This window comes from Notothenia coriiceps, unplaced genomic scaffold (assembly GCF_000735185.1).
Source record: "Notothenia coriiceps isolate Sejong01 unplaced genomic scaffold, NC01 NC01_scaffold00037244, whole genome shotgun sequence".
In the NCBI taxonomy this organism is placed as follows: Eukaryota; Metazoa; Chordata; class Actinopteri; order Perciformes; family Nototheniidae; genus Notothenia; species Notothenia coriiceps.
This window is the reverse complement of record NW_011369945.1, coordinates 19,413,689-19,438,634: the sequence shown is the minus strand read 5'-3', so window position 1 is coordinate 19,438,634 and position 24,946 is coordinate 19,413,689. Positions and strand designations below refer to the sequence as shown.

Genomic DNA, 24,946 nt, shown 5'->3' with positions numbered 1-24,946 from the left:
CAATGCCTCTATATAAATGAAGGCAGTAGTATAGTTTTAATAGGTGTACACATGTATTGGTAATAACAGGTTTTAAACAGGCATTGGGACATTTGTAAAATACATCTGCTCAATTTTAAAATTCTAATCATTCTTTAAAAAAGAATAGTGTATTTAAAGAGCAAGCTCACATACTCTACAGTAGGTTAGATGATCAAAATATACACATATATACATGTATGAGGCAAAAAGGGAAACTATTCATCCACATTAAGAAGTGTGCAAACATTTTATTTTTTGGGTTGACAGTGCTGATTTTTATTAAAATCAGATAAAAATGCATATGGAATTAAACATCAGGTGTTGTGCAAATGCGTGCCTTGAGGCATGGTACTCTACAGTACAGGGGGGAAAGCATCAACAGTCATATTGCAGTAGTTCCAAACAACAGACAGAAAGGTTAAGGGCTCATTTGATCAGTCAGCATTTGCCATCCTGGAATTAAATTAAATTGAACCACTTTTAGAATGCAATGCTTTACAAAAGCTGTGGGTTCTTCCTTAAATATTCTACCAAAAATAATTACACAAGTACACAAAAGATAAACTTTACAGCCTTTTCTAAAATGAGCTGAAGTAATGCAAATTGCGTTACAACAGTAGAAATAATGTTTACAGCCCAAAAGATGTTCATATAAAAATAGACAGTTTACATTCATCCTTTTGTAAAGAATCAGATTATTCTTATTCTAAAAACAAGTATCCCTGGTCTAAATTTAAAATGAAAAATGTAAACAACAAGCTTAAAAGAGAGCAAAATCATGCCACAACTAAAATATCTTAAATAATATATTGAAATACACTTGCTCTATCATAAGTAATACTTTACACCTGCAAAACTGAAGAGGAAATTAATGGATCATTTTGAATGCCGTATAATTTGTTAATCATTTGTTAGTTTGTACACAGTCCCAAGAAGCCATTGATTGTTTGCAACGGTTAAAACTCCAGCAGCTATACCAAACAACATCTAATCACAGTTAAACACCATTTAAAGAAAATGATAGTGAATGGTTTAGCCTCTTTGTTTGATTTAAGATAGTATATTTTTAGGTGTGACAATACAAGGCTTAATTAGTGGTTTACATATTATAACCTTTAACATTCCATGTGAACCTATGTGTTCTTTCAAACTATGGTGAAATGTAGAATAATCGAAAAGCAGAAAGATATAGGGCCATGCACATAATACAATTAGTGGCTTAATGATGCAGCATCATTAGATTCATTCATCCTGTATTTGATAATAATCAATTTGTTCATTATTAATTTCCCTTACAATTCCTGAGGCGATATTCAGTGTGATAAACTTCCATTTAGTTTTTTCTCATGCCCACTAAGTAAATCCACTCTAAACCTATTGAGTGTATTGCTTTCTTCAAGTGGACCTTGAGTGCATCAAATTTACATTTTTGGACACACCCTGCTCTGCACAATACATGCTGCAGACTTGACTAATGCCATTAAGTGATGTCTTACATACATTTTGAACACTATCTACACTGCAACTGAACGTAACTATAGGCTGTCAAGGAAGTAATACAGACACCAGCATGAGAGATGTTGATCCTCTGTAGTTTTCTGTGTGTAAGCTGATCAAAACACTAGGCTCCATATAATCTTGTCACAGTTTCTTTCTGTCAAACAACCTTTCTTCAACATTAACCTACATTTAGTGTTTTAAGTGATGAGCAGCTTCCTTACTCCCTCACTAACGATCATACAGTGTTACTCTACCCTTTCTTAATTATGTGTGAGTATTGGGAAAGGGGGTGGACTAGGGCACGGACATAGTGAGGGCAGAGGCATCAGCACTACGTGGGTCTTTCACCCCTATGATGAGGTCATTGGTTCTCCGGGTTCCCTCAACCAGTGAGAGAACATCTCTCCTCTCCACCTTGTGACCTTTGGCTTGCAGCAGCTCCACGTCTTCGTCTAGAAACTCAGCTGTAGGAGACAAAGGGAGAGGATGATCTGAGGTCAGTCAGTTAGCCAAATAATTATATAACAAACTGAATTATCTCTTATTTACACCTGGTACTTAAATGTAATTTCCTCTGATAGAGGAGAATAACACTCGGAGTGAGTTAACACAGCACATTTTTCCCGTGATCTTCAGCCATGTAGGTCATAAGATATCATGTTTAAAAGCACACACAAACAGTTTGTAGCGGGCAGACCAAGTAAAATCCTTAGATTATATTTAGATCTCAGCCAAAACAGTATTTTCTGCACTCTTGATAATGAAACAGACATTTCATGTCATTATTGGAACCAGAAATGTGATGTTTGCAGTATGAGGTTCACAGTATTTGATAACACATTACCATGATGTTTTCTAAAATCAACAATAAGATTATTCTTTCCACAGCACAGAAACTCAAGCAGGCGTTTTATGTGTCATGGAAACCCTGCACCTGCCACCTTTGTTTATGACAACAATAAAGGTACTTGCTTCCTTCCCAGCTACTTGCCTCTTTGCATAGTGTACACATACAGGTGACCTAAGTGCAATGTAAATACTGGTGCAAGGGCACTATTGGATTGTTTTTTATCTGGAGAGCATATTGCATGTTATAGCAGGAAATTACTGCTGTCATAAAAAAAGAAATGGGCCAAAAAGCTAGCAGTAACGCTGCAATCATAGTGTTTGAAGAGATTCAGTTATGTTTGGATTGTATAGATGGATAAGAAGGATTAACTCACAGTCTACCAGCAGGGTGTTGGGCTGCAGATGTGGGTGGAGCCTTCCATATGCTAAGCTGTCACTCATATTTTTACGGGAGGACAGCACATTCATCAGCACCTGTGAAAGATCATTAAAGAGATTAAGATACAAATGAGTTAAATGGAAATCTATATGTAATATTAATGAAAGAAAATTAATTAATCTTTCCAGTAATGTAACAACCTGTGTGATGCCACTGAGAGCTTTCTCCCCATTGGAAGATCCAACGGCTACATATGTGCCACATAACCCCACGGCAGGCCTAACTGCTGTGGGCATCAGGAAAGACATGGGCCTCTTTCCAGGCTGGAGGATGTTATGCTACAGCAAAGGAACACAAATCATGAGGACTTAGAGCAGCTACAAGAAAACGTTCAATAAGAAATGTATCAATACTTCAATCAATGTAAGAAAAGAGAATGCACAATTACCGGGTTAAGTGATGAGCCCTGTGTTTTATTAGGCCAGGAGAAGTCCAGTATCTGGCTATTTAGGAGGATTCCTGAAGGAGTCACTATCCCGCTGCCAAATGGTTTGTTTAGAGAGCTAAAACAGTCACACAAAAAAGTGGTCTTAGTTTAATATTTTGAGTGAAATCAATCCACTCCTAACGGTCACTGCAATTTACTTTACCAATGTGCAATATCAGTTCAGTTCTAGCATGATGTACCTCATGACTGACACAATGTGGTCGTCTGGGCCCATGACCATGACCTGGGCAGCTGCTGCACTGTTCTCCATGGTAAATGATGGAGTGTAATGGCCGACAGGGAAGGCCTGAGAGTCGTTGATCATCTGGCGGAGTATGGAGGCCTGTGATTTACTTTGAGATGGGAACAACAAATGGTAGGGTTACATGAACATGCCTTGTTGAATTGTATACATTATATGTTTAAAGATGGTATAGGGATCTCTACCTCAGCATCTTGGTGACAATCTCTGAGACAGAAGTGTCATACATGGGGTCTCCCAGCCCACTAGCCAGGGCAAGAGCTATCTTTACAGCCTGGGAGAGTAATGCATTGTTAATACTTAAGTAAAACGACATACTGTACTTTTCAAACTGTTAATGCTGACAATGGTGAAGTTTATTACCTCTGCAATCCAATGGTAGGTGTTGTTCCTGGGCACCTGGCTGGTAATGTTGTAGCCTTCCAGGATGTTTAGAGCAGTAATCAGGGCAACACCTGCATGTGGGGCCGGGGCCACCATCACATGGTGTCCTGTAGAAACACCAACAAAGCATTACATTGAAAACACTAACAGACATTTTTCATTTTAAAAGGAAACTGACAGTATATTCAATATATGTGATAATTGCTAGCAAATGGGGGGGGAAAAGGTGTGAAGAATAAGGAAAGATAATGATAAAGCCTATACAGGATCTGTGTCATGTCTGTCATATTTGCATTCCAGGTTCAACCGTTGCTTATGCCCCAATTAAAACACTCTAAAGACAAGTATATGTTAGTAAATTCCTAAATGTAATTAATGACAAGTTAAATTCAACCAAGTGGCCCAGTTTTGTTTTGCATCCACCTTGAAATTCTGGTCTCAGTAATATTGTAATGTTAATAAGGCAGTTGGCTTGCTGTACTGTAACTTTGAGGCTCATATCTTAAAATGTTTGGTGTAGTACAACAAATATTTACCTTGATAGATGACCTCTGCTGGCTGCTCTAAGACTGTGCTGTAATTTCCAAAGTCATCCTCAGTGAGCACCCCACCTCTTGCTTGCACCTATTAAAAATGCACATGTTAGTTCTAGGACAAACAGTAGAGTCGGCCGGGTCTGCTACGATCCAGCAGGTCTGATGAGGGTTAAAGGTGGTTTTGTATGGGAATATTTTATATTGAAAGGTTTTCAAATTTTTCGTCCTTTATATTTAAATATTTACTTACATGAAGGGGTCAGAGTATTACAAACACTTCTCAATATAATCCAGTTCAAAGTAATACCACCACTAACTGTAATGAGTGAGATTTGTATTTGGAAATATATATACAATGAATAAATGAATAAGAACATATTAATATTTTAATAAGACAATATCTGTTCATTAATGATTAAATAAATGGCACTGGTGTTCAACATCTTTTTAACTTATCTTCAAAACACATTGTAAGATTATTTTGTTTAACTAAGGAATATTGTCTTTAAAAATAGAAGTCATAGTTACCTAACATCATTATTTTTCTCACATTATGACAGTTCAAAGTTATTACCTCACCCCAGTCAAGCCATGGTACATCAGGAACTAAAAGTAAAATCCCTTGGATCCATGAAGAATTCATGACCACTTATATCATCAAAGATGGAGACAGGGGGAAAAACATTCTTCCTTACTGCTGCTGCCATCTCCTGCGTCAGGTTGCCACTGTAGAACTCCGACATCCCGTTAGCTGCAACTGCATCCAAGATGGCTGCTAAATCAAGACGTGTGGTGAACAGCCCAGAGAGCGGAGCCTGGCTATTTGGAAGGAACAATTCCCGAAATAGGTCCGAAATGTTTTGGTCCTTAACGTTTGCCAGTGCTTCAGCTAGGGAGAGAGAGGAAAGGCAGATGAGATCACGGCAAATCTTTTTTTGTATTATTCACACTAAGGCTAGGCTATAATGCTGATTACTTTTAATCACAGTGTCACAAGTTGAAGGGACTTCACGCTAGGGATTGTTTCAACATTACATTATACCTACCTAGGTCGTGAGTTACATTAAATCCATTTCTGGCCACATCTGCTGCCATGGTAACTACATCCTTCCATGGCATTCTGGGTAAAAAGTACAGAAAGATTGCTGAGAATGTTTAAAAATCATATAGACTCTAAACATTTTTATTTTTTAAAGAGATCTTTGGGCTAAAAATAACCATTCACAATACTTTAAAACTTGGTAAAGCTAGTGTAACATCAGCCTCTTACCAGCTGAAGCATCAGGATCATGATAATTATAGAGGATCAGAGTAATTGCTGCCCATGACCCGTGTTAAAAAAACAAAACAATGTATTTTTAACACAGCTTGGGACTATTGAGATCTCACTCCTTTAGCTTTCAGAGCTGATGTTATCAAAGATTTAAAAATGCTTGAGTTTATTAAATGAGGAGAACAATTTAGGAATATAATAAATAAGGTTCTATTTATAGATGTATCATGAAACACACGAGTGCCCACATGTGAAAAAAACAATATCAAAGAAGTAAGGAATGTAGAAAAAACAGAAAGCAGCATGAGGACTCTAATTATATAGCATGGCATGGGAAGAGATTGAACAATTAAAACAATGGATTACACAGCAGTATCCGTACCTGCCATAGAGCTGGTGTGCTTGATGCATCCCGCTGAGCATGCCTGGTACTCCCACCAAGAGGCCCGGCTGAAATGCACAGGGAGCACACATTAACTTCAGTACTGAACAATAACAATGAGACTTTCCGTAACACTCTAATTGGATAGTCCGAAATTGTCTATTGAGTACATGTAACATATTTTATTAGTTGAGATTGATAAATCAACAGTTTCCTTTGTCTGTAGATGTTTAACAGATTATCTATATAGTATGAGTTCATGTGACAATTTGTGAATTAATTCATACCTACATATTCTCAGAATATTTCACTTGAATTACTCACACAACCTTTGATAACGTGTATAGCACAGTTTGAGTGAGTATATTATGTTTATGGTCAATCTATACTCTGTTAGACATCTAACAAACAACATCAAACAAATTCAAACAAGTCAATTATTGAAATGTAACTATTAAGCTGTTGAATGTTATAAATAGTCTTTAAACTATGTTTAGGGGGCTTATTCACATAAATGATAGTAGCCTGTCTTCTGTTTTCATACTTTACATTTCACTGTTAGAAAAAGTATGCACAGAAAATAAATCCCTTACATTTTGATCAAGGTCCATATGCAGCATCTGCTCCTGAATGGCAGATGGTGCCGTCTCTCTAAAGTCGATTATCCTTGTCTCGTTCTTTCGGATGTCATGAACCAACATAACTCCACCACTAAACATCAACAGAAGAAAAAGTGTTTAAAGGCCTTGTATCATCAACTAAATCTATACCTTTCTGTTCATAACAGATACATATGTTTCAATGACTCACCCTCCAATACCAGAAGTGTGAGGGTGGACAATTCCCAAACAGAGGGCAGCGGTGATGGCTGCGTCAACACTGGACCCCTGTTTCCCCAGAACTTCAAAGCCAAGAGATGTACACTGGGCCACATCCGTCACCACTGCGCCTTGGTTATAGATCTTGCAAGAGAAAGGAGAACAAAGCATAAACTGTCTATATGCCTGAGACTGTCTATATGCCTTTAATTTGACTTTTGGCTTGTGTGGGAGGAAACAGGGAGGAGCATGTAGAATTACTCATAATCCAATAATCACTAAATTGTTTGAGAAAAGCAACCCTAAGTCAACATTGTTACAAAGGTACGACTGCAGGCAAACATGCACCAATACCTGTGGGTCTCCGAAGTAGATCTGCATGATAAGAGCTACAGTGACTCCTGTGGCAAAAGTGAGGCAGGCTGTGATGATGACCGTGAGTCCATCTCGCTGACAGGCACAGTCTTCTGTAAAAGGGTCTTTATTGGTCTCCCGCAGGGATGCAATATCATGGCTAGCCAGGTCAGAAGCTGAGGAGGGGAGACGTTGCAGACGAGCCGATTTCAGAAACAGATCCGGGTCTGGGACATTCAACACAAACCACAAGGCTTATTAAACAGTACAGAGTAATATGTGCTGTTTATTAAAACCATAACTCCATTAAAAAAAGTGTCAGTTCAATGTTACTTTCTAATACAAAGATAAGAAGTCTGGATAATTACATTTTCATTTTATATTTTAACAGCATTGATAGTTCCAGCAACCAAAATGCAAGGATTTGCTACTTTTCTTTATGAAATTAAATGTTTGGATTTTGTACTGTTGGTCCCACCAAACTAGAAAATTTGAGGAGATCGGCTTGGGCTCTGGCAGAATCATCTTTCTTGAATTAAATAGAGTATAACCTATTACTTGAGAAAAAAAGGCAGTCCAATATAAGAAAAATAAGTAATTGTTGCAGTCCTAGTTCACACATTGATTTGTGACTTTTAATATTTAAACAACTCCTTGAGCTTTCAATGAAAAATGAATTCATGGATAATAACTCCACATCCAGAAACGTAAACACCCGTGACAATATTGTCTTTGGGCTGTGTTTTTTCTAGTAATTGAGTTTATGACCTGACTTACTCACCTGTATCTTGCTCACTGAGGACGTTGTCATCATCTTTTCGAGATTTTAAAGTGTTTTCCCCAGACTGCGCGTCGTCCTCAGGCAGCCTGGGGAAGCTGGTGATGCTCATGTAGTCCACAGGAGAGTAGGCACTGCCCAGAGTCGTCTCTGGATTGGCATCTTTATCCGCCACACACCCACTGTTGTACCCAGCCACAATGTCAGGAGCTGGACTGTGCATGACTACTGTTGATCCGCAATTAATCTATCTTTATTTTAAGGGTGTGATGAAGAGAGTTAGAGCAGGATATCCATGTTTCCATTCACATCTGTTTTTATTCCTGCATGATCAGTCAAACACCCTGCTACTGTCATCCAATTTCAGATTCAAGGTTGTGTGCACTGTGCTGCTGAAGAATTAAGTAAATCTAATGGATGGGATCTTTAATGTCCCAGTATGTCCAAAGTTCCCGGACAGGAATTTGTAGGTTTCTTGTATGGCATAAGCGCCCTTACAGTGCGATTCCTTCTTCTTGTGACATATTTTGGATAGGCCAAGACAAGGGTGTGTTGCTCCGATGATGATGCATTTTCCAGTCATGTAAGATGCCACCTGCAACAGATATAAAAAAACCTGTGGGTCAACTACATGGGCTTTCCTTAGAGAAAGGTTTGTTTGCGGTAATGATCGGATTTAATTCTAACCAGCCTGGTCACTAGGTAAACATAACCTACCGCAAATATTGACATACGACAATACGTCTGCCATGGACTGTCTATGGCGCAGATAAACAGTTAATTATAGTATTATATAAAAAAATGTCATTACCAGTGTTAAAAACAAGCACAGAGCCAGCAGTAGGGCCCATGTTATCCTACGTACACTTCATGTTCATGCTTTTTTCGGCTAATGCGTAAAATCTTGCGGCTAAAAGCGGATCAAAGCGACGTTAATGGGACTTACCGTTGTCGTAAAATACTCGCAGTCAAATAAAAAAACAATCCTGACAGTGTTATTATCTTAGGTGTTTTGCCGGGTGAGGTGGGGTGAGTGTAGCTTTGCCGTCACAGAGCTTCTGAATCACGACACCTGCAAACGGCAGGGAAGTCGGCTTCGTGTTACAGCTAGAGAAACCGGTAAGACTTGTCACTCAGGCAAATAGCTGGTAAAAATGTGCACATATTTTATCTGTCACTTAATACCAAAATAAACCTATACAAAATGACTTACATGGAAATATGTATGAATTACACGTTGAAATAGAGAAATAAGGCTGATGGCCGTGTTGTACCAATATCAGACTTACTTCACAGTAGATGGCGATAGGTCCATAAATCTAATCCAGTTGATGACCAAATCCTCTCCCCAGCACCGGTTCTTCAAGCCTTTTCCCACACAGTATTATGACAGATACTAATAAGAAAACTACCCCAACAACCTGAGTTTCTATGCTGAGTGTGTATTGTATTACTTGTTAAGACGTTAGACGTGGCCAAGCAGGTATGCAGAATACCTGCTCCAATTACAAACCTCTGTCCCTCCCATAAATCATTTCTTTAATGTTTCTCTTTTTTAAGTGGCAGAACATCACTAACAGTCCTAATAGACAGTGAACAAATACTCAATACTATGCAATACGCCACTACACAATATTACTACAATACTTTAAGTAGATGTTGTTCTTGCTGCAATTGAAAGAAAGGTCAGAGATCTACACTACAGGGGAACTCAGCGTCTGTCAGCCTCACACCACACAAGTTGGACCACTCTGCTGCAAAAATAGATGTCATTCTTATTTTTGCTTTATACTTTTACAGCATCTTTATTTGCCTTCATTTTATGTTCTCCCTTTTTCAAGCCACTGTAGGTCTATGTTTTGCAATATAACACCCCGCCCATATTAAATACACATAATGTAGCCTATTTACACTCCATTACCACACCCGTCTGTCTAATGCTTCCCTTTTTTTTGGCATGCCATAACTTCCGCCTACTTTTAAAGCGTCACCTGCAAGGTGAAAGGTGGTAGAATGTAACAAAGTACATTTACTCAACACATTTCCGGTATTTTTGAGGCAAATATTATAATTAATGTAAATATTCTATTTACATGGTACTTTTGTTTTGAAACTTTCATCATCTTTCCCCGTTAATACTTACTTTGAAAAACTTGGAAGCATAATTGTTTGTTTTAACATTGTGGCATTTCTATTTTAAATAATAATAATAATAATAACTTGGATTTCTATAGCGCCTTTCATGATACCCAAGGTCGCTTTACAAGGAAGAACAGGAGTATAAACAAACATAACAAAACAAAAGGCAGTCAGACGAACAGTTTAGACAGACAAAACAACAAATAGATTCGGGGCCAAAGTCCTTGGCAGACAGATGGGACTTGAGGGCCCTTTTGAAGGTGTCAAGTGTTTACATTCCCCCACTGATGATAACACACTCACTGCTCTATTCCATAGCCTCCATATGCTTTATTCCAATCCCCTTATGCCCTCACAGTGGAAAATAATGACACAAGATTCAGGTGTTAACCTGAGTATTTATTGTTGATGGTTTTTTAAGTTTTTTTTGGCGGGTACCTGTGTTTTTCTAAATGGATGCTGGAAACCCATCCATTAATTTTTGCATATAGGTCTTGCCTGTCAGTGGACATACGTCCACTTTGGGGATGGAAAAATCAGTACATCACAAAAACCATGCAGAAATAGTGAAAGGCACAATCACCATACTGTAGATATCAGATACACCACATTTTATGTCTTTATATTTCTTTTTTACGAGGGGATAGGTGTACTAATTAAGATGTAACATGGGCAAAAACCCCAAGGGTTTTTAAGCTGCCATTTCAGGGCATAACATAAAACATATGAAACTCCCCAGACATTCAACGCCTCTTATTTAAAACATCCTATTGGTGAACAACTGTTATGATAATATGGTAAAATACAAGCATATTCTATTGTATTTTTGAGGGAACATTTCATATTTTTGTTAAATATATAAATCTCCTGCCTCATTCTTTCCCTGTCCACATCATATGACCAGTCTCGCTCCCCATTGTTGACTGTCGCTCCTTAAACTCTGCCTTTCAATAATCACACACAACCTACTGAAAACACATTTCCTGTTTACATAATAAGGGAGAGAAAGGAAGAAATAAAATGATGGCAAAAACGTATATAGCGGAAAAGGCTGTGATGGTCATTACATTTTGTATTCACGCCCACACATTCATCTGTGATCTCTCATATTACCAGTTTTTTACTCTGTATGTACTTTATTACAGGGGCAGACATAATTAATTCAACAAAGATCTCTTTGTGTTTCTTTATGTCTCTGAGCATGTTGGACTCATCACCTCAGATCCATCTACTGCACCATTCAGCGTTGATCAACATGATAGAAAATCTTTAAACACAATAAAAGATACAATTCATAATTATATCATAAATTAACAAATATTAACATACTTTTAATAAAACAGACTTATATTGGCAGAAATTAATTTGTGATAGGTTATTTGAGATGGAAACATGTATTTTAAGATGGGTCAGGACATTTCAATTTCCAAACAATATGACAGGAATACCCAGACAATCTTTCCTTCGCACACTGGTACAGATTATATTAAAACCAGGTCATTATCCTCACCAGCTTCCATACAGCTGGAGCTGTGCTAAGTGGACCCTCTGGAGGGCAGTGTTTGCCTATGACACATCAACCCTGAGTCTAGTGCTGTTTTTATGGTGCACTTCAAAGGGATGAGACTGAAGTTGAAGCAAAGACATCACACTTTTGGCCACTGAAATGCCCTCTTGATTTGATATTGAGCACAGAGGTGAGGCAGAGAGGGGATTTGTCATTAGTCTCATTAGACACAACTTTGTGGACTCAAGTCTTGAAAGGCTCTGACATCTAATAGTGCGTTATAAATTGTTTTGTAATATTTACAATAAAAAATAAATGACGACTAATCATGTGTTTTTAAAGAGTTTCTAGCATTTAACGTGTCAGTACACCTTCTCACACACAATTTAAATCAAAAGAAAAAGAAAATATATACCACAAAAACAAGCACACAGCACACTGCTAAAACTTTGACTCACAAAATGTATGACAGTGCAAACTTACATCCATGTCTCAAATAATTTACAAACATTAGTATACACTTCAGCACCATTGTTTACTATTGTTGTTGAATACATATCAGTAAGCTAGATCGTTAAGTGGAAACTATTAGAGCTGGATGTGCTAATGAGAAAGGGACGGGTAGAAATGGACAGACGATGTTAGGGAGCAATGGGTTGCACGACCAGATTCAAGATGAAGGTTCTGGATGTGTTGAAGAGGGACGATGGGTTTTGTTCAGCTGAGAGATGTTTTTCCCCAGCAACCTTTATATGAAAGGGACTGACGTGTGAATAGGTCGTACTATCTTTTTGGTGTTCACATGGATAACATAAGATCACAGCACACGTTGAGGATGAAAATGTCTGATGTGTGCCGGGCACATCACTTTAGTTTTCAGACCACACATTTAATGATAATCATGCTGTCGTATGATCAACAGAGAGATTCTCTTATGTGTTTACTTTAAAAGCTACAAGTGTACTTAGTCTGACAGAACCAGGCCTTATTTCTTTATTTGGTGAAACCATGCTAAGAGAGAGACTGTTAAATAATATTACAATTAAAAGGAAATAATGGCAGAAAACAATATCACAAAACAAAATAAAGAGTTGCCATCAATACCGCTCTGCACTTACTATAACTTGCCATACCCTGTAACCCAAAGGCAAGCCGTGTATCCTCTCATCTCACATCCATTTATACTCTTTATCAATATGTCTCAGCCCATAAAGCCAATCTTTCATTTCATAGAAAGAAAGTGCCTTTTTCATTTTCCAGAGTTACACCGATGAAATATTCAAAACAAAAGCCATTTTCTGGATACTGATGGGATGCTCAGAGGGTTACATAACACTTTTCTTTAACTGTTTGATTTCAATAATCCTTTTAATAATGTCAAGTTCTACGTCAAGACATTATTTGTACTCTTTAATCTGTTTTGCTCATACTCTCACCATCTTCTACTTGCTCTTAACCTTCACAGAGAGAAAAGAGAAATATCACAATATGTGTTTCCTGTGATGAAACAGGTTGCCTCATGTCTGAATGCCTTTGTCTTTTGCCAGACCAAACTGAAGAGGAACAAATGTCAAGTGATTTTCCTCTCTCACTCGTCTCACGGTATAACCTTCTATCTATCTGAAAATATAGTCACCATAATGTAAAGCTTCGAAGACATGATGAGTTGTTTTCTCTGAAACAAGAAAGTCTCTTTCTTGCATGGTTTCTACCAGAAATGTCTTAAAGTACACTTGGTAATTACAATTTAAAAATCTCTCTAAATATATAAACAATTTAAGGGATTTAATGATTGAATTAAAAATAACATGCCTTGAGGACAAGTGAAAGAAAAAATAATAGTTTACTTAGATAAGAGAAAAAAAAAATTAAAAGAGCTATATATTTTTTTGTTTTTATTAGTAATTATTGTTACCAAGTATAACCTGTATACATAATTTTTATGCTTTTTTTGTTGTTGTTTGGATACTGCAATGGATAACAACTGTTTTAAACGTCTACACAGATCTTCTCAGAGGGCTTGACATCTTAAAGGGGCATTAAACTACCAGGTGGAGCCAGTTTGTGACTTGACCAAAACAAAAAAGCTACTGGTCTACTGGCATCTAATTATGATATAATGTGCAGAAAAGAAAGCAAATATGTGTTGCGTGAAGACATTTAATCCTGTGTGTCTTGGAGTTGACTATGCACTACTAATGCCCTCAGACTAAGCGCTGCCCCCTGGTGTAGTGGAGTTTAGTGGCAGATGTTACGCTTGGTGGGCTGCTGAAGGAAGGTGTTTCTGGCGTGGCCTGCATGGCGAGGGACCTGCTCCCGGGTGCGGTTTTGGCGTTGGATGCGGTTGCGGCCCAGGTGGCGTCGCTCGATGCGGGCTTTGCTACGCTGGACCCTGGCCACTTGGGTGACCTTGGCCAGAGCTCCAGCCTGGGCAGCGGCTCCACGGCTCACCCTGGTAGGCATAGTGCTGCGGGTAGCCGGGGCAGTAGCTGGTTCTGCCACTCTGCTGCAAGGAGAGAGAAAAACATGAAGGTGTGATAGTGATAGTTGTGCTGATGCTGAAAAAGCAGGTAAAGGTCAAGTGTAGCCAGCATAAAGAGTGCTATTTCTCACCTCACGCTGCTCGCCAGGCTGACAATGCTTTCCTCTCCCAACATGGACAGGTTGCTGTTGGAGACCATGGAGAAGTTGCTCGGAGAGACGTACACAGACATGCTGGGGTGCTCGATGAGCAGGTCCTCCATCGGGCTGGCCTCCGCTGTGGCTCCCTCTGCAGTGAAACAGGGGGGAGGGGTGACAAACCAGCTCTCATCCATGCAGCCTCTCTCTTGGCCTGACCTACTGCTACCCCCACTGCGCCCACACTCACTTCCAGAGCCAGGGGACATTGACGGGGTTGAGGAGGGTGTGGACAGCCTGGCCCGTCTCGGCAGGGTCACAGGTGTAGTGGCACCCAAGTCTGAAGGGCTAGCGCTTGGACAAGACCGTGGGTCTGATGGTGCTACTGCACCTCGTGACCGAGCTTTATGTGTTCTACGTCGCTTGATAGACGGGTGGGAAATGGGGGCCAGGCTTTCAGTCCTTGAATTTATGACTTTTTGATTTGATTTGTTACTATCTGGGAATGATTGTGCAATTGATGGTTCTCCCGTCTCATCGTCTGCCTGAATCATGCAGTCAGATTCTTCTGAGGCAGCGATGAGATCGGGGATGAGATGGCCAATAAAGACAGATGTTTGAGGTGGGAAGGGGATGTTGCACAAATGATGCAAATATGGTAGATTTTCAAAAAGCCATGCGGGTTGAAAGGGGACATTTTTAAAGGATCACATACGCACGCACACACATACCAGTGTGGGGAATGTAGGGGTGTTTAAAAAAGAATTGGAGGTGGGGAAGAAGAGGGGGTAAGGAAACACAAAACATAAAAGAGTCACATCATTAGTTGTGTTGACCCTCTAAGGTTGTGATTATGTCAGTGACATAATGTTTGTCTTGAATTTCCTGAGAGCTACTTTTATGTTGCTTTTAATGTTTGAGTGGCTTCTGGAAAGGCCCCAAAGCAAATTTTCATTCTCAATAATTAATTGTCTTTGTCATGATTGAGATCATAAACAAAGAAGAAGGAGATGCATGTTCACAGAGAATTATGTGTTTCCTTCCACTGACAGACAACTCTTTTGGTATGGCAGCCATATGGGTAAGCACCGGTGTATTTGCGTCGCGCCCCTACTGATTCTTCACCTCACCCCATCATCCCCATCAATAATCCTACACTTTAAACATTAGTCCGTATTATTGACATGCAAGAGGGAACATATATATTTTGCTGCTAACTCATAAAACACAATTTGTCTGTTTCCCAGTTTGGTAAGGCTTTACAATCCGGACACTCCACTCCCTGTGCTGATACTCACCAGGCAGGTTGACGAGCATCCATCCCTCCTCGTCGGCCTCTGTCACACAGGGGTTGGGTCCCTTCAGCTCAGCCGCCACTTCTTCTACCTCCCCAAACAACAGGCTGCTCAAACGCTGGAACATGACTGCTTGTTTCGTCAAGTGGTGATGACTCAGGTACTTCTTGTTTGTCAATAAAGAAAAAGCTATAGCTGCCTTATTGAATTTCTTATTTGTGTTTAAGTATCACTTGTTGCTGTTCTAAGCAATACTTTGTTAGATATTTTGAGTCTCTTTTATTTTCCACCTAAAGCCCTTACTGGATCTCGATTTTGACAAGCAGGTTTGAACAGGCTTCTCTAGTGCAAATGTAAGGTTGACTTGGTTTGGAGCGAAGGCCTAGAGAGAGAAAACGAGAGAGAGAGAGAGAGAGAGAGAGAGAGAGAGAGAGAGAGAGAGAGAGAGAGAGAGAGGGTGGTTAGTGGTAATCAGAAGATACATAATGTAATTTACTGTCAACACATTTTCTATAAAAAGACATCTAAAAAAAGAGAAGTCCACTATTGGGTTAATTTCCTGCCACTATGTCAGGGCAGATTAGATAAGTACAATGAGCAATGCTTGTGGTAAGTAACTATTTCAAAATGCTGATCAGAGCAGTGAACCAAAACAGAAGTTTTGGGTGATTAAAATAACAAAACAATGACCTAAAAGATACTCTGTAGAGCTGCGAGGAGTCTGGTCTGGATATAAAATATAGGTTGGTTTTATCAGTATGAGTGCACTGTTTCACATAGTCATTTGACACATTGCCCATATAAAAGAATATTTATTATAGTAGAGGGAAAAAAAGTGAAACACACACAAGTTTGTCTTTAGCTTTGAATTGCAGAAGAACTAGGTAGAAGAATGTGTTCTATAATGAACTAAATTAAATCCGAATGCAAAAGGCTGGTGGACAATGGCTGCACTGCACTCCCCTCCCCCGATAGTAGTTTTAGTTTACATAACCAATCAGCAAAGTCTCAGGACAGATGGACAGGCCAGAGAAGAAGAGGAGGAGGAGGAGGGGAAATTATGTGACACAAAGACCCTGGTTCTCAAAAAGTCAAACAAAGTGAGTGTGCACAATGTGAAAATGCAAAGATACACCAAGACAAAAGGTACTGAGGCAAAGGACAGGTGCCTGACCTAAATGTGAAAATGAGGACATATTGAACAGATGTTTAACAAACATAGCCTAAAAAATAAACATGTAGAAAGTTTGAGTTGTATTTACTTAAACTATGTGAGTGCAGAAGTAATGACTGAAGAGACCGCAGAGAGCAATCCTCTGCTAATAATTGTTGACACACTAGATATATCTTTGCTCTCTTCTGTTTCTTTTTGATAAGCTTATATTTTATATATACATATGAATAATACATTTGTATACTAGTTTCAATGGTGGTTTAAATAGATCATAACCAATTTCAATCCATGATCTCTGACCTATGGTTTGATCTTCCTTTAATTTCTCAAGGAAATCCGATATGTTCTGCAAACATTTAACTATGTCACCAACAACACGAGGCATGACAGAGGTTGGTATTAATGAATGAGCTCAGATTAAAAAGGTGAAACTAAGAGCATGAGATTCTTATAGGGAGTTATGCATGAGTGGCTGTTGCAAAGCAGACACTTTTTTTTTCCTTATTTGGAGAATCAACATGGACACCACACATATAAAAGGGAAGAGACATAATTGCAAGCATACATGACATCCTCCTGAGATTTCTTATGTCAGATGGAATAGGAATATTTTCAACAATCAGTTTCAAGGAGACAGTTTGCATGGGTGTATGCTTGATATAACAAGAGAAAATGAGAATCAAATTAACTTTGACGCGAAAAGCTGCAGATGTAGCCTATTTCCAGAATAAATCATTACGAGCCTTCTGGATAAAAAACATCTCAGCTGTATAAAGATACTATCCAGTAAATTAAATGAAAAGGCCCATGGTTGTTCTCAATTTGGGGAATATTGCAAGGGTAAACCAAAAGATACAAAAACTGTGTCTGAAAATAAGAACTAAAGAAACCAAAGGCATCGGACTACATCAAATCCAGATACACAAAATGTTGGTAAAAAAACCTGAAGACTGCTTTGCATAAGGTGCAGCACACACACACACACACACACACACACACACACACACACACACACACACACACACACACACACACACACACACACACACACACACACACACACAAGGGCTATCTGACAAGTGTAAATATAGCCTTCATACTGCCATTAGAGTACAATAAGCACCACTGATATGGATTATATCCTAGAGGAGGCAGTTCCTGAATATATGGCATAGGTTGCGAAAAAGCATTATCTAACAACTTCCACAAGTTAACACTGATAAATGTCCTTTGAAGTCAAATCTATCACATGTAAAAAAGCAGAAGAATAAATGTGAATTTTTTTAAAAATTTGAATTATAGTCATGACAATGTTAGCATGATAATATGCAAGTCTGGATATATTGCCTTGTCTTTTCTGTCTGGAAAACACTCCCTGTTTTCCCTTAATTGTCCTTAGTAGTGCAACTACAGTATAGTAAGGACACTGTGGAAATAATACATTGTGGATGTCTACATGAGTATCCTGTGCATATGAACTATGCTGTTGTTATTCATGAGACGATTTTATTCTAATATTAGGATGTATTTTTAATATTTGGCACACACACTACAGCAGAGAGATGTTGCCTACATGGTCATCAGGAACAATGACAGGTCATGTTTTGTGTTGTGAATCAAATTTCACACAATAAATATTATTTTACAAGCAGGACATCTATTATACAAAAAAGGACCTTGAAACATGGATCTTTCTTTTGACATTGGCCTTTTAAAAAAAGGCAGGAGGAGCGGAGCAGGGTGGGAGGAGATTCAAGAAATAAAAACAAGACGCCTGTGACGTAATGCACACGTCACTGAAGCCAACAGAGGCTTTTTCAGCAACCGGAGACAAGAAGACATCTGAATAGCAAACATAGCGAGAATAGATTATATAATGGCTGTTTTTATTTGACCTAAATATGTTGTTGTGTGTCATCTGCATTTTGCATCACTTTGCTGAAAACGATCAATATGTGAAAATCTGCTTTTATCGACGGTCATCGTCTGTAGTTGAAACCCATTGACGTTATTAAAAAAAAAAAAACGCTGTCCACAGCAACAATGTTTACATTTGAAACACACAAAAATACCTTAACATTGATGTTACACGATAAAACATAATCTTCGGCCTAAGATTTTCGACAGCTGATCAGCCGAGAGGAGACAGGACTTCTTTAGAGTATCCAGGTTAAACATGAATTATCCGTATAAGCTGTACAGCTAAAGGGTCAAAGCAATGACAGTTGTGGCTCAGCGACAGTGCACGAAATACATCAACTGCATTGGCTTCTCACAATACCACGAAACAGGGTATTTTTTACAAAATATAAAATGAGTGACTATAATTTACAGAGAAAACCTGAGCCTACAAGGTCCGCCTCCCAGAAAAACATCAACATCCGCCATCGAATTTGATTCCACATCAGCATTTGGTGCATTTTCCAAGGAAAAAAAACGGTCGCTGTGATCCTGTAATAAGGCTTATGGCTCACGTATGCAGGTTGATGTATTTTTGGGGTCATAAAATGTCGAATCGACCTAATTTAGCTTGTTTTTTTCTGGGCTGCTGCTTCCTTTAATGTATTCGTGACCTAATAATAGGTCATTCCCTATTATATCACAACAGTCAAAGATAGCATCTTAACGAGTGAGTGTCAGACAATGTTAGTCTACCTGTTTTATGATTTCATGATTTCTGGGGATCTTCAGATTAACATATATGCGGAATGCAGCCACTTCACTGGCAGAGACAAATGTAGCTTGATACCTCTTAAGATCACACATAGCCTAAAACCAACATCAAACAACAATTAAGGAAGAAAAGACAAGCTTACCTGCCTTTGCAATATTATTCAAGTTGTAAACGAGATCTCGAACACAGTAGAAACGATAACAATTCTTAAAGCACAGCTTAAGATCGTCTTTAAGTGAGGTAGTTAAAACACTATTATACAAAAATAAAAGGCTTTCTTCTTAGAAGAAGGGCTTCGTGTAAAAATGTTACACTGATGTTTTCGGATTATAACATCTGCAGCTTTTTCCTCCTCCTCAGTTTTTTTCCGCTGCAGAATTTCCTTCTGTTTATTGCTGCCTCCAGCTGATCCTCGGATCAGAATGTAAAACGTACAAAACAGCTGATTGTGAGATCACAATACGTTGGCCACGCCCCTTTCTCCGCCCACCTCAAGAAAAACAGCCAATCAGAATATTACACAAGCCACAAGCCGGTCCTCTCTAGGTAACAGGGTGGGGGCTGGGCAAAAGAGCTGTCAACCTGCACCCAGATGGAAAGGGTGACTTTTCACAGAGACTGATCCATGATCAGCTTCTGCTTTCACCATCCCTGCTGTTTGGAATCCCGGCTGGGGGATGGTAAACTGATCCTGAGTCTGTGCTCACATAGCTGCTAATACAAGCCATCTGTAACAGGGAATTATGAAGATCTGTTGATAGAAAAGTGGTTACATTTTCAAATTGGTGCTGAGTTCAGCTAGAGAAAAAGAGAGCACAGAGCTGATCTGTTGCTGTTGATCTGACTGTAAAAAAACAAACAAGTTGCAACCAACCTGTTATATCACCTCCTGAATAGACATTGGACTGCAAACTGGATAAATGTATCTTTGTGACGTACATGTTACCTCATGGATGTTTTTTTTTCATCTTTTAATTTCAGTTTTTTTTAAACATGGTAAAAATGAAAAAGACAGGGTAACCTCATCATCTAATTGTGTCCTCTTGTGGCAGAGTTAGAAAACAAATCCTGTCAACCATGAAATCCTGTATTGATATTTAAAATTAAATAGGTGGACTACACACACCATATCAGTTTTGATGACCAGTGATCCTGGAGATGTTACTAACACTTTTCGTTTGTAAACAGAGCTCTTTCCCCTCCCCCTCCACATAATTTTTTTCACTCACCCTGTGGGTGGGACCTCGATGTGCCAGTCAATCTTGTCAGCCAATAAGACGTGTTTTTCTGAATGCAGCATTTGAGTAACCAATAGGATGCAGAGATGCTTTGAAACCCCCTGGTGGTCACTTTCATAATCTGCAGTCAGCTTTGAGAATACCCACTGCCTTTTATTATTGCAGACAATAAAAGGCAGTGGACAGCACATAAATTGTGTTAAATAATGACTGTGAACATAATTGTGTATTTGTGTGGGAAGTGTGCTTTATGAGGGTTCTGGGCCAATACTCACAGTTTGGATGGGTTTATGAACACACATGCATGAGTTTGTTTGTATGGCTATGTACAAGTTTATATATGGTTGTAACATGCTGACAGTGGTTATTGTGGAAGATGGAATTCTTTAAGTAAAACTTGGAGCAATCGACACAATTTATAGCTTAAGCTTAATGAGTCACTCAGGTTTTACACAAACATAACTCTTCACTGTACAGAGGTTTTGGATATCCCCCATGACAACTGGAACTCTGCCCAATAGGGGTTATTCTGAAACTATTGACAATATCCATTTTATACAACTGCATGCATATTGTAGTATACCAAATGTAAGTAAAACCTACTGTACATTAACCTCAAATAAGGTTGTGTACCAAAAATGGTTTCAGGACCATGCATTGAACTTGGTTTACAGAGTGTTATGTCATAATGGAAATGCAAATGAACTCGGGAGTGGTCTGGCCTCTTTGACTGTTTTGAGCACGATTTGCACACAAATATATTCCAACTAACAGAGATCTATCTCCAGATGTGTCTCGTGCTTCTCTAAGCTACTTTTTCTGCCATACACTTTGCCATCATATTACCTCAGTGGTGAGTGACGATAGCAAAAGTCCGGCACAGCACGAACTCTCTAAAGGCAAGACGATAAGGTTTCGGCTATTCAGTTACCAGGTGCTAGGCAACTCATACACACACAAACACATGTAGACACAAGCACACACAATCACCCTGCAGCGATGATGATATGTAAACCCCAGTATCATAGTGAACACAAACATTTAACAAGAACAGTTGGTGCATCTCTGCTTGTGTTAAAGTTTGTGTTCTCAAACGAGTCAGAAGAAGTCGCAGGCCTGGTGGAACTTGTTATGTCATGTTCTTGTCTTCATGTCAGGTTGTGATGCACAATGCATACAATCCAAAATGTGTGTAGTCTTTATCCTTAATTTCCCTAATGGATGGGATCACAACCTTGCATTCACGAATAAAAGCTGAAGAGGTTGTGGTTTTCCATTGTGTAACTTCCTTTTCTTTCTTTAAATCCATCCCAGAGCTTTCACTGAATTTGCCTGCTTCACAGACTTCCCACAGCTGCATGGAGAAATAGGTGAAAGGTCACAACAATCTCTCCCCCTCTCTCTCTTTCCCTCTCTTGCTCCCCCTTCTCTCTACTGTGTATGTTCATATTTATGAATGTGACGTGCGGCTCTTGTTTGACAGCATGCCTGTCCTTGCCCCAACTCAAACAGCTGACTGAGGCATGTGAGTAAATGTAGAGTGCTTTGAATAACTCAAACCTTGAGTTGTAAACACTGCTATTTTGTCTGAGGTTAAAAAACTGAGCTGTGGCGATGAACAAGTTGAATCAGAAGTCCAGCTTGTTGCATGTGCGCTCCGGCTTAAAACTGACATTAGATATATAGCTTAACTATCGGAAGGATAGTAAAGATACTCATCCTATATGACCTTATTGACCTTTTCTTTACATTTTGGGGCCTCTCTCTCTTCTCTCAGGCCTCTCTTAGCCTCTGCTTTGCTTGCTGCTGGTAGATGATAAGACAGCAGCCCCAGAAGATACTAGTTCAGACCTGCCAAAAAATAGTTACCATTTAACTCCCCGTATAACCCAATTTATAAATGTTAGAAGTTAAGGCCTTCTTCCTATTTCCAGTCTTTATACCCTGTTTGCTTAAGCCTGCTTCTGTAGATACACTCTTTACAACATCAGGAGGATACGTCCCCAGCTGACCCAGAAAGCGACTCAGGTTCTGGTCCAGGCTTTTGTCATCTCACGCCTTGACTATTTGCAACTCCCTCCTGGCTGGTCTGCCTGCATGTGCCACCCGACCTCTGCAGCTCATCCAGAATGCAGCGGCTCGTCTGGTCTTCAACCTTCCTAAATTCTCCCACACCACGCCGCTCCTCCGCTCCCTTCACTGGCTTCCAGTAACTGCTAGAATCCACTTCAAGACACTGGTACTAGCGTACCATGCTGCGAATGGATCAGGCCCTTCCTACATCCAGGACATGGTTAAACCACACACCTAGCACGTGCACTCCGTGCTTCATCAGCCAAACAGCTCGCTGCACCCGCACTGCGAGGGGGACCCAAGTTCCCATCAGCAAAAACACGTGGGTTTTCTATCCTGGCTCCAAAATGGTGGAATGAGCTCCCCATTGAAATCAGGACAGCAGAAAGCTTGCACATCTTCCGGCGCAGACTAAAAACTCATCTCTTTCGACTCCACTTCGAGCGATAGAATTATTAACAAAGCACTTATATACTAATAAAGGACTGGCTTATCTAAAGCGTAGCACTTGAAATGTTTTAGCTCTATGAAACCTGATGTACTTACTGTATATGATTCTGTTTTCTTCAAGTTTGTATTTTGTTGGTCGAACGCACTTATTGTAAGTCGCTTTGGATAAAAGCGTCAGCTAAATGCAATGTAATGTAATGTAATGATGCACAACAAGAAAATCTATATGCTTGTCTAAGTCTAAGCATGAAGCGAATAAGATAATTTCTCCGAATGTCATACCATTACATCTCCAAAATCCACACTTTGATAGGCATCATGCACCAAACACTGAAAAACCTGTTCCATAGAAAATATCCAGATTTAGAGATCTCATGGAGGAGTATAGAAAAAAACTAAAAACTAAGATCATCAATCATATGCTGATAATTCGAGCCAAAAAGATTGGTAGTTTATCAATGAGTTAATTGACATAAAATGTATAGGTTACTATTTCCATAATCGATTAACCACTTTAAGACGCATTTTAAGAAAAAAACAGAAACTGGTTTCAGCCTCTCAATTTTGACGATTGTCTGCTTTGCTTGGTTCTTTGATGGGAAAATTCAATATTGTTGGGACTTTGGACTGTTGGTTGGACATATCAAACATTTTCGATGTGTCAACTTGTTTTTTAGGGAAATTGCAAAATGGTTCTTGGTCATTTTTGTAGACATTTTCTAAACCAATTGATGAACATGAGTTGAGAACATAATCTTCAAATACAAATTCCGAAAGGCATGGTATATGAAGTTGTAAAAGCTATAGCTCAACCATAGAAATGCATCAGTATTATTGATTTAATAATGCAATAAATAATTATCTCTCCAAGTGGACATTTCAACAAGTAATTTCATATTTATACTCTGTATATTTTGCAGTTCATACTCATATAGACAGTGTTAAACTGTCATTAGCTTTGGTATATTTACTTATTTCTACCCTTGTCACTCCCATTTGGCACTGTCCACTGAAACGTCTGTGGCCTCAGATAAGGAATTTCTTCCTGCATCTCATATTGCAGCCTGTCTGTACATCCTTCCCCTCCAGTAGTCTACAGCCCCTAAGTAACCCCCCTCCACATACTTGTCAACTCTTCCTTACTCAGCACAGACTCAACATGTGGGTTCCTGTCACCAATCCAAATCCACACAACAATAACAGCACAGATAGAAACCAGCGTACCTCCCTCTGCCTGGGGGACCCCTCTGCAGGCTGGTGCATTTCCTGCAGACAGAGGCAGAGCAGACGCTGAGAAGGTGTTCTCTACTTCCTTCTTTCTTGTTCCTTTCATCATCCCTATTAAAGACTTCATGCCATGCGCGCATCCCATGGGTCTGTCCCTAGAAGGCTTAAGCAAACAGGGGCTGAAAGTGGTGTCCTTGGCAAGAGTGTGCTGATAAACACGGCATGAGAGAGGACATGCCGTGCTCTCCAGAGGGGGACGACAGACCCTAATTCAGGCTGCCCTGGAGGATATTATAAAACTGAACGAGGGAGGTTATTTTAAATTCTGAAAAGGATTAAGGTATATTGGCTGAAGAGGAAGTTTGGGCCTCTTTTGTCCGTCTGAAATATTGTGCTCATGTATATTCTCTCATTGTTTTATGACCTTGGTGGTCCACATCCCCAGTAAAAAGTTTCCTCTCCCTCCAAGTTAAGTGGGAAGGAGAGGAGCCCCTTCCTCAGCTGTGTCCCCTAACTGAAACCACAAC

The 24,946-nt window shown here is 39.3% G+C and overlaps 2 protein-coding genes across 9 annotated transcripts; both read right to left on the bottom strand.

Moving 5' to 3' along the window:
- Nucleotides 1-254: 254 nt before the first annotated feature.
- On the bottom strand, nucleotides 255-9,658 carry ggt7 (gamma-glutamyltransferase 7). 4 transcript variants are annotated; one of them, XM_010793826.1, is made up of 17 exons: nucleotides 9,313-9,658; nucleotides 8,970-9,095; nucleotides 8,027-8,618; nucleotides 7,246-7,472; nucleotides 6,884-7,035; nucleotides 6,667-6,784; nucleotides 6,074-6,141; nucleotides 5,465-5,538; nucleotides 5,114-5,307; nucleotides 4,419-4,506; nucleotides 3,862-3,989; nucleotides 3,684-3,772; nucleotides 3,437-3,589; nucleotides 3,198-3,312; nucleotides 2,950-3,087; nucleotides 2,745-2,844; nucleotides 255-1,985 (listed from the first exon to the last, which is right to left on the bottom strand). In XM_010793826.1, exons 3-17 carry the CDS (start codon nucleotides 8,244-8,246, stop codon nucleotides 1,816-1,818), a joined length of 2,034 nt encoding a protein of 677 aa, XP_010792128.1. In that variant the 5' UTR covers nucleotides 8,247-8,618; nucleotides 8,970-9,095; nucleotides 9,313-9,658; the 3' UTR covers nucleotides 255-1,815. The 4 variants fall into 4 exon arrangements, with proteins under 4 accessions (XP_010792128.1, XP_010792129.1, XP_010792127.1 ...); XM_010793827.1 differs by lacking the exon at nucleotides 8,970-9,095; XM_010793825.1 differs by lacking the exon at nucleotides 9,313-9,658 and having other exon boundaries at nucleotides 8,970-9,265.
- A 3,891-nt stretch (nucleotides 9,659-13,549) lies between these two features.
- tp53inp2b (tumor protein p53 inducible nuclear protein 2b) lies at nucleotides 13,550-19,861 on the bottom strand. 5 transcript variants are annotated; one of them, XM_010793832.1, is made up of 5 exons: nucleotides 19,574-19,861; nucleotides 15,587-15,965; nucleotides 14,539-14,856; nucleotides 14,283-14,439; nucleotides 13,550-14,175 (listed from the first exon to the last, which is right to left on the bottom strand). In XM_010793832.1, the coding sequence occupies exons 2-5, from the start codon at nucleotides 15,708-15,710 to the stop codon at nucleotides 13,908-13,910; spliced, it is 867 nt and encodes a 288-aa protein (XP_010792134.1). In that variant the 5' UTR covers nucleotides 15,711-15,965; nucleotides 19,574-19,861; the 3' UTR covers nucleotides 13,550-13,907. The 5 variants fall into 5 exon arrangements, with proteins under 5 accessions (XP_010792134.1, XP_010792131.1, XP_010792133.1 ...); XM_010793829.1 differs by having other exon boundaries at nucleotides 14,283-14,856; XM_010793831.1 differs by having other exon boundaries at nucleotides 14,283-14,853.
- Between the last annotated feature and the right edge of the window lie 5,085 nt (nucleotides 19,862-24,946).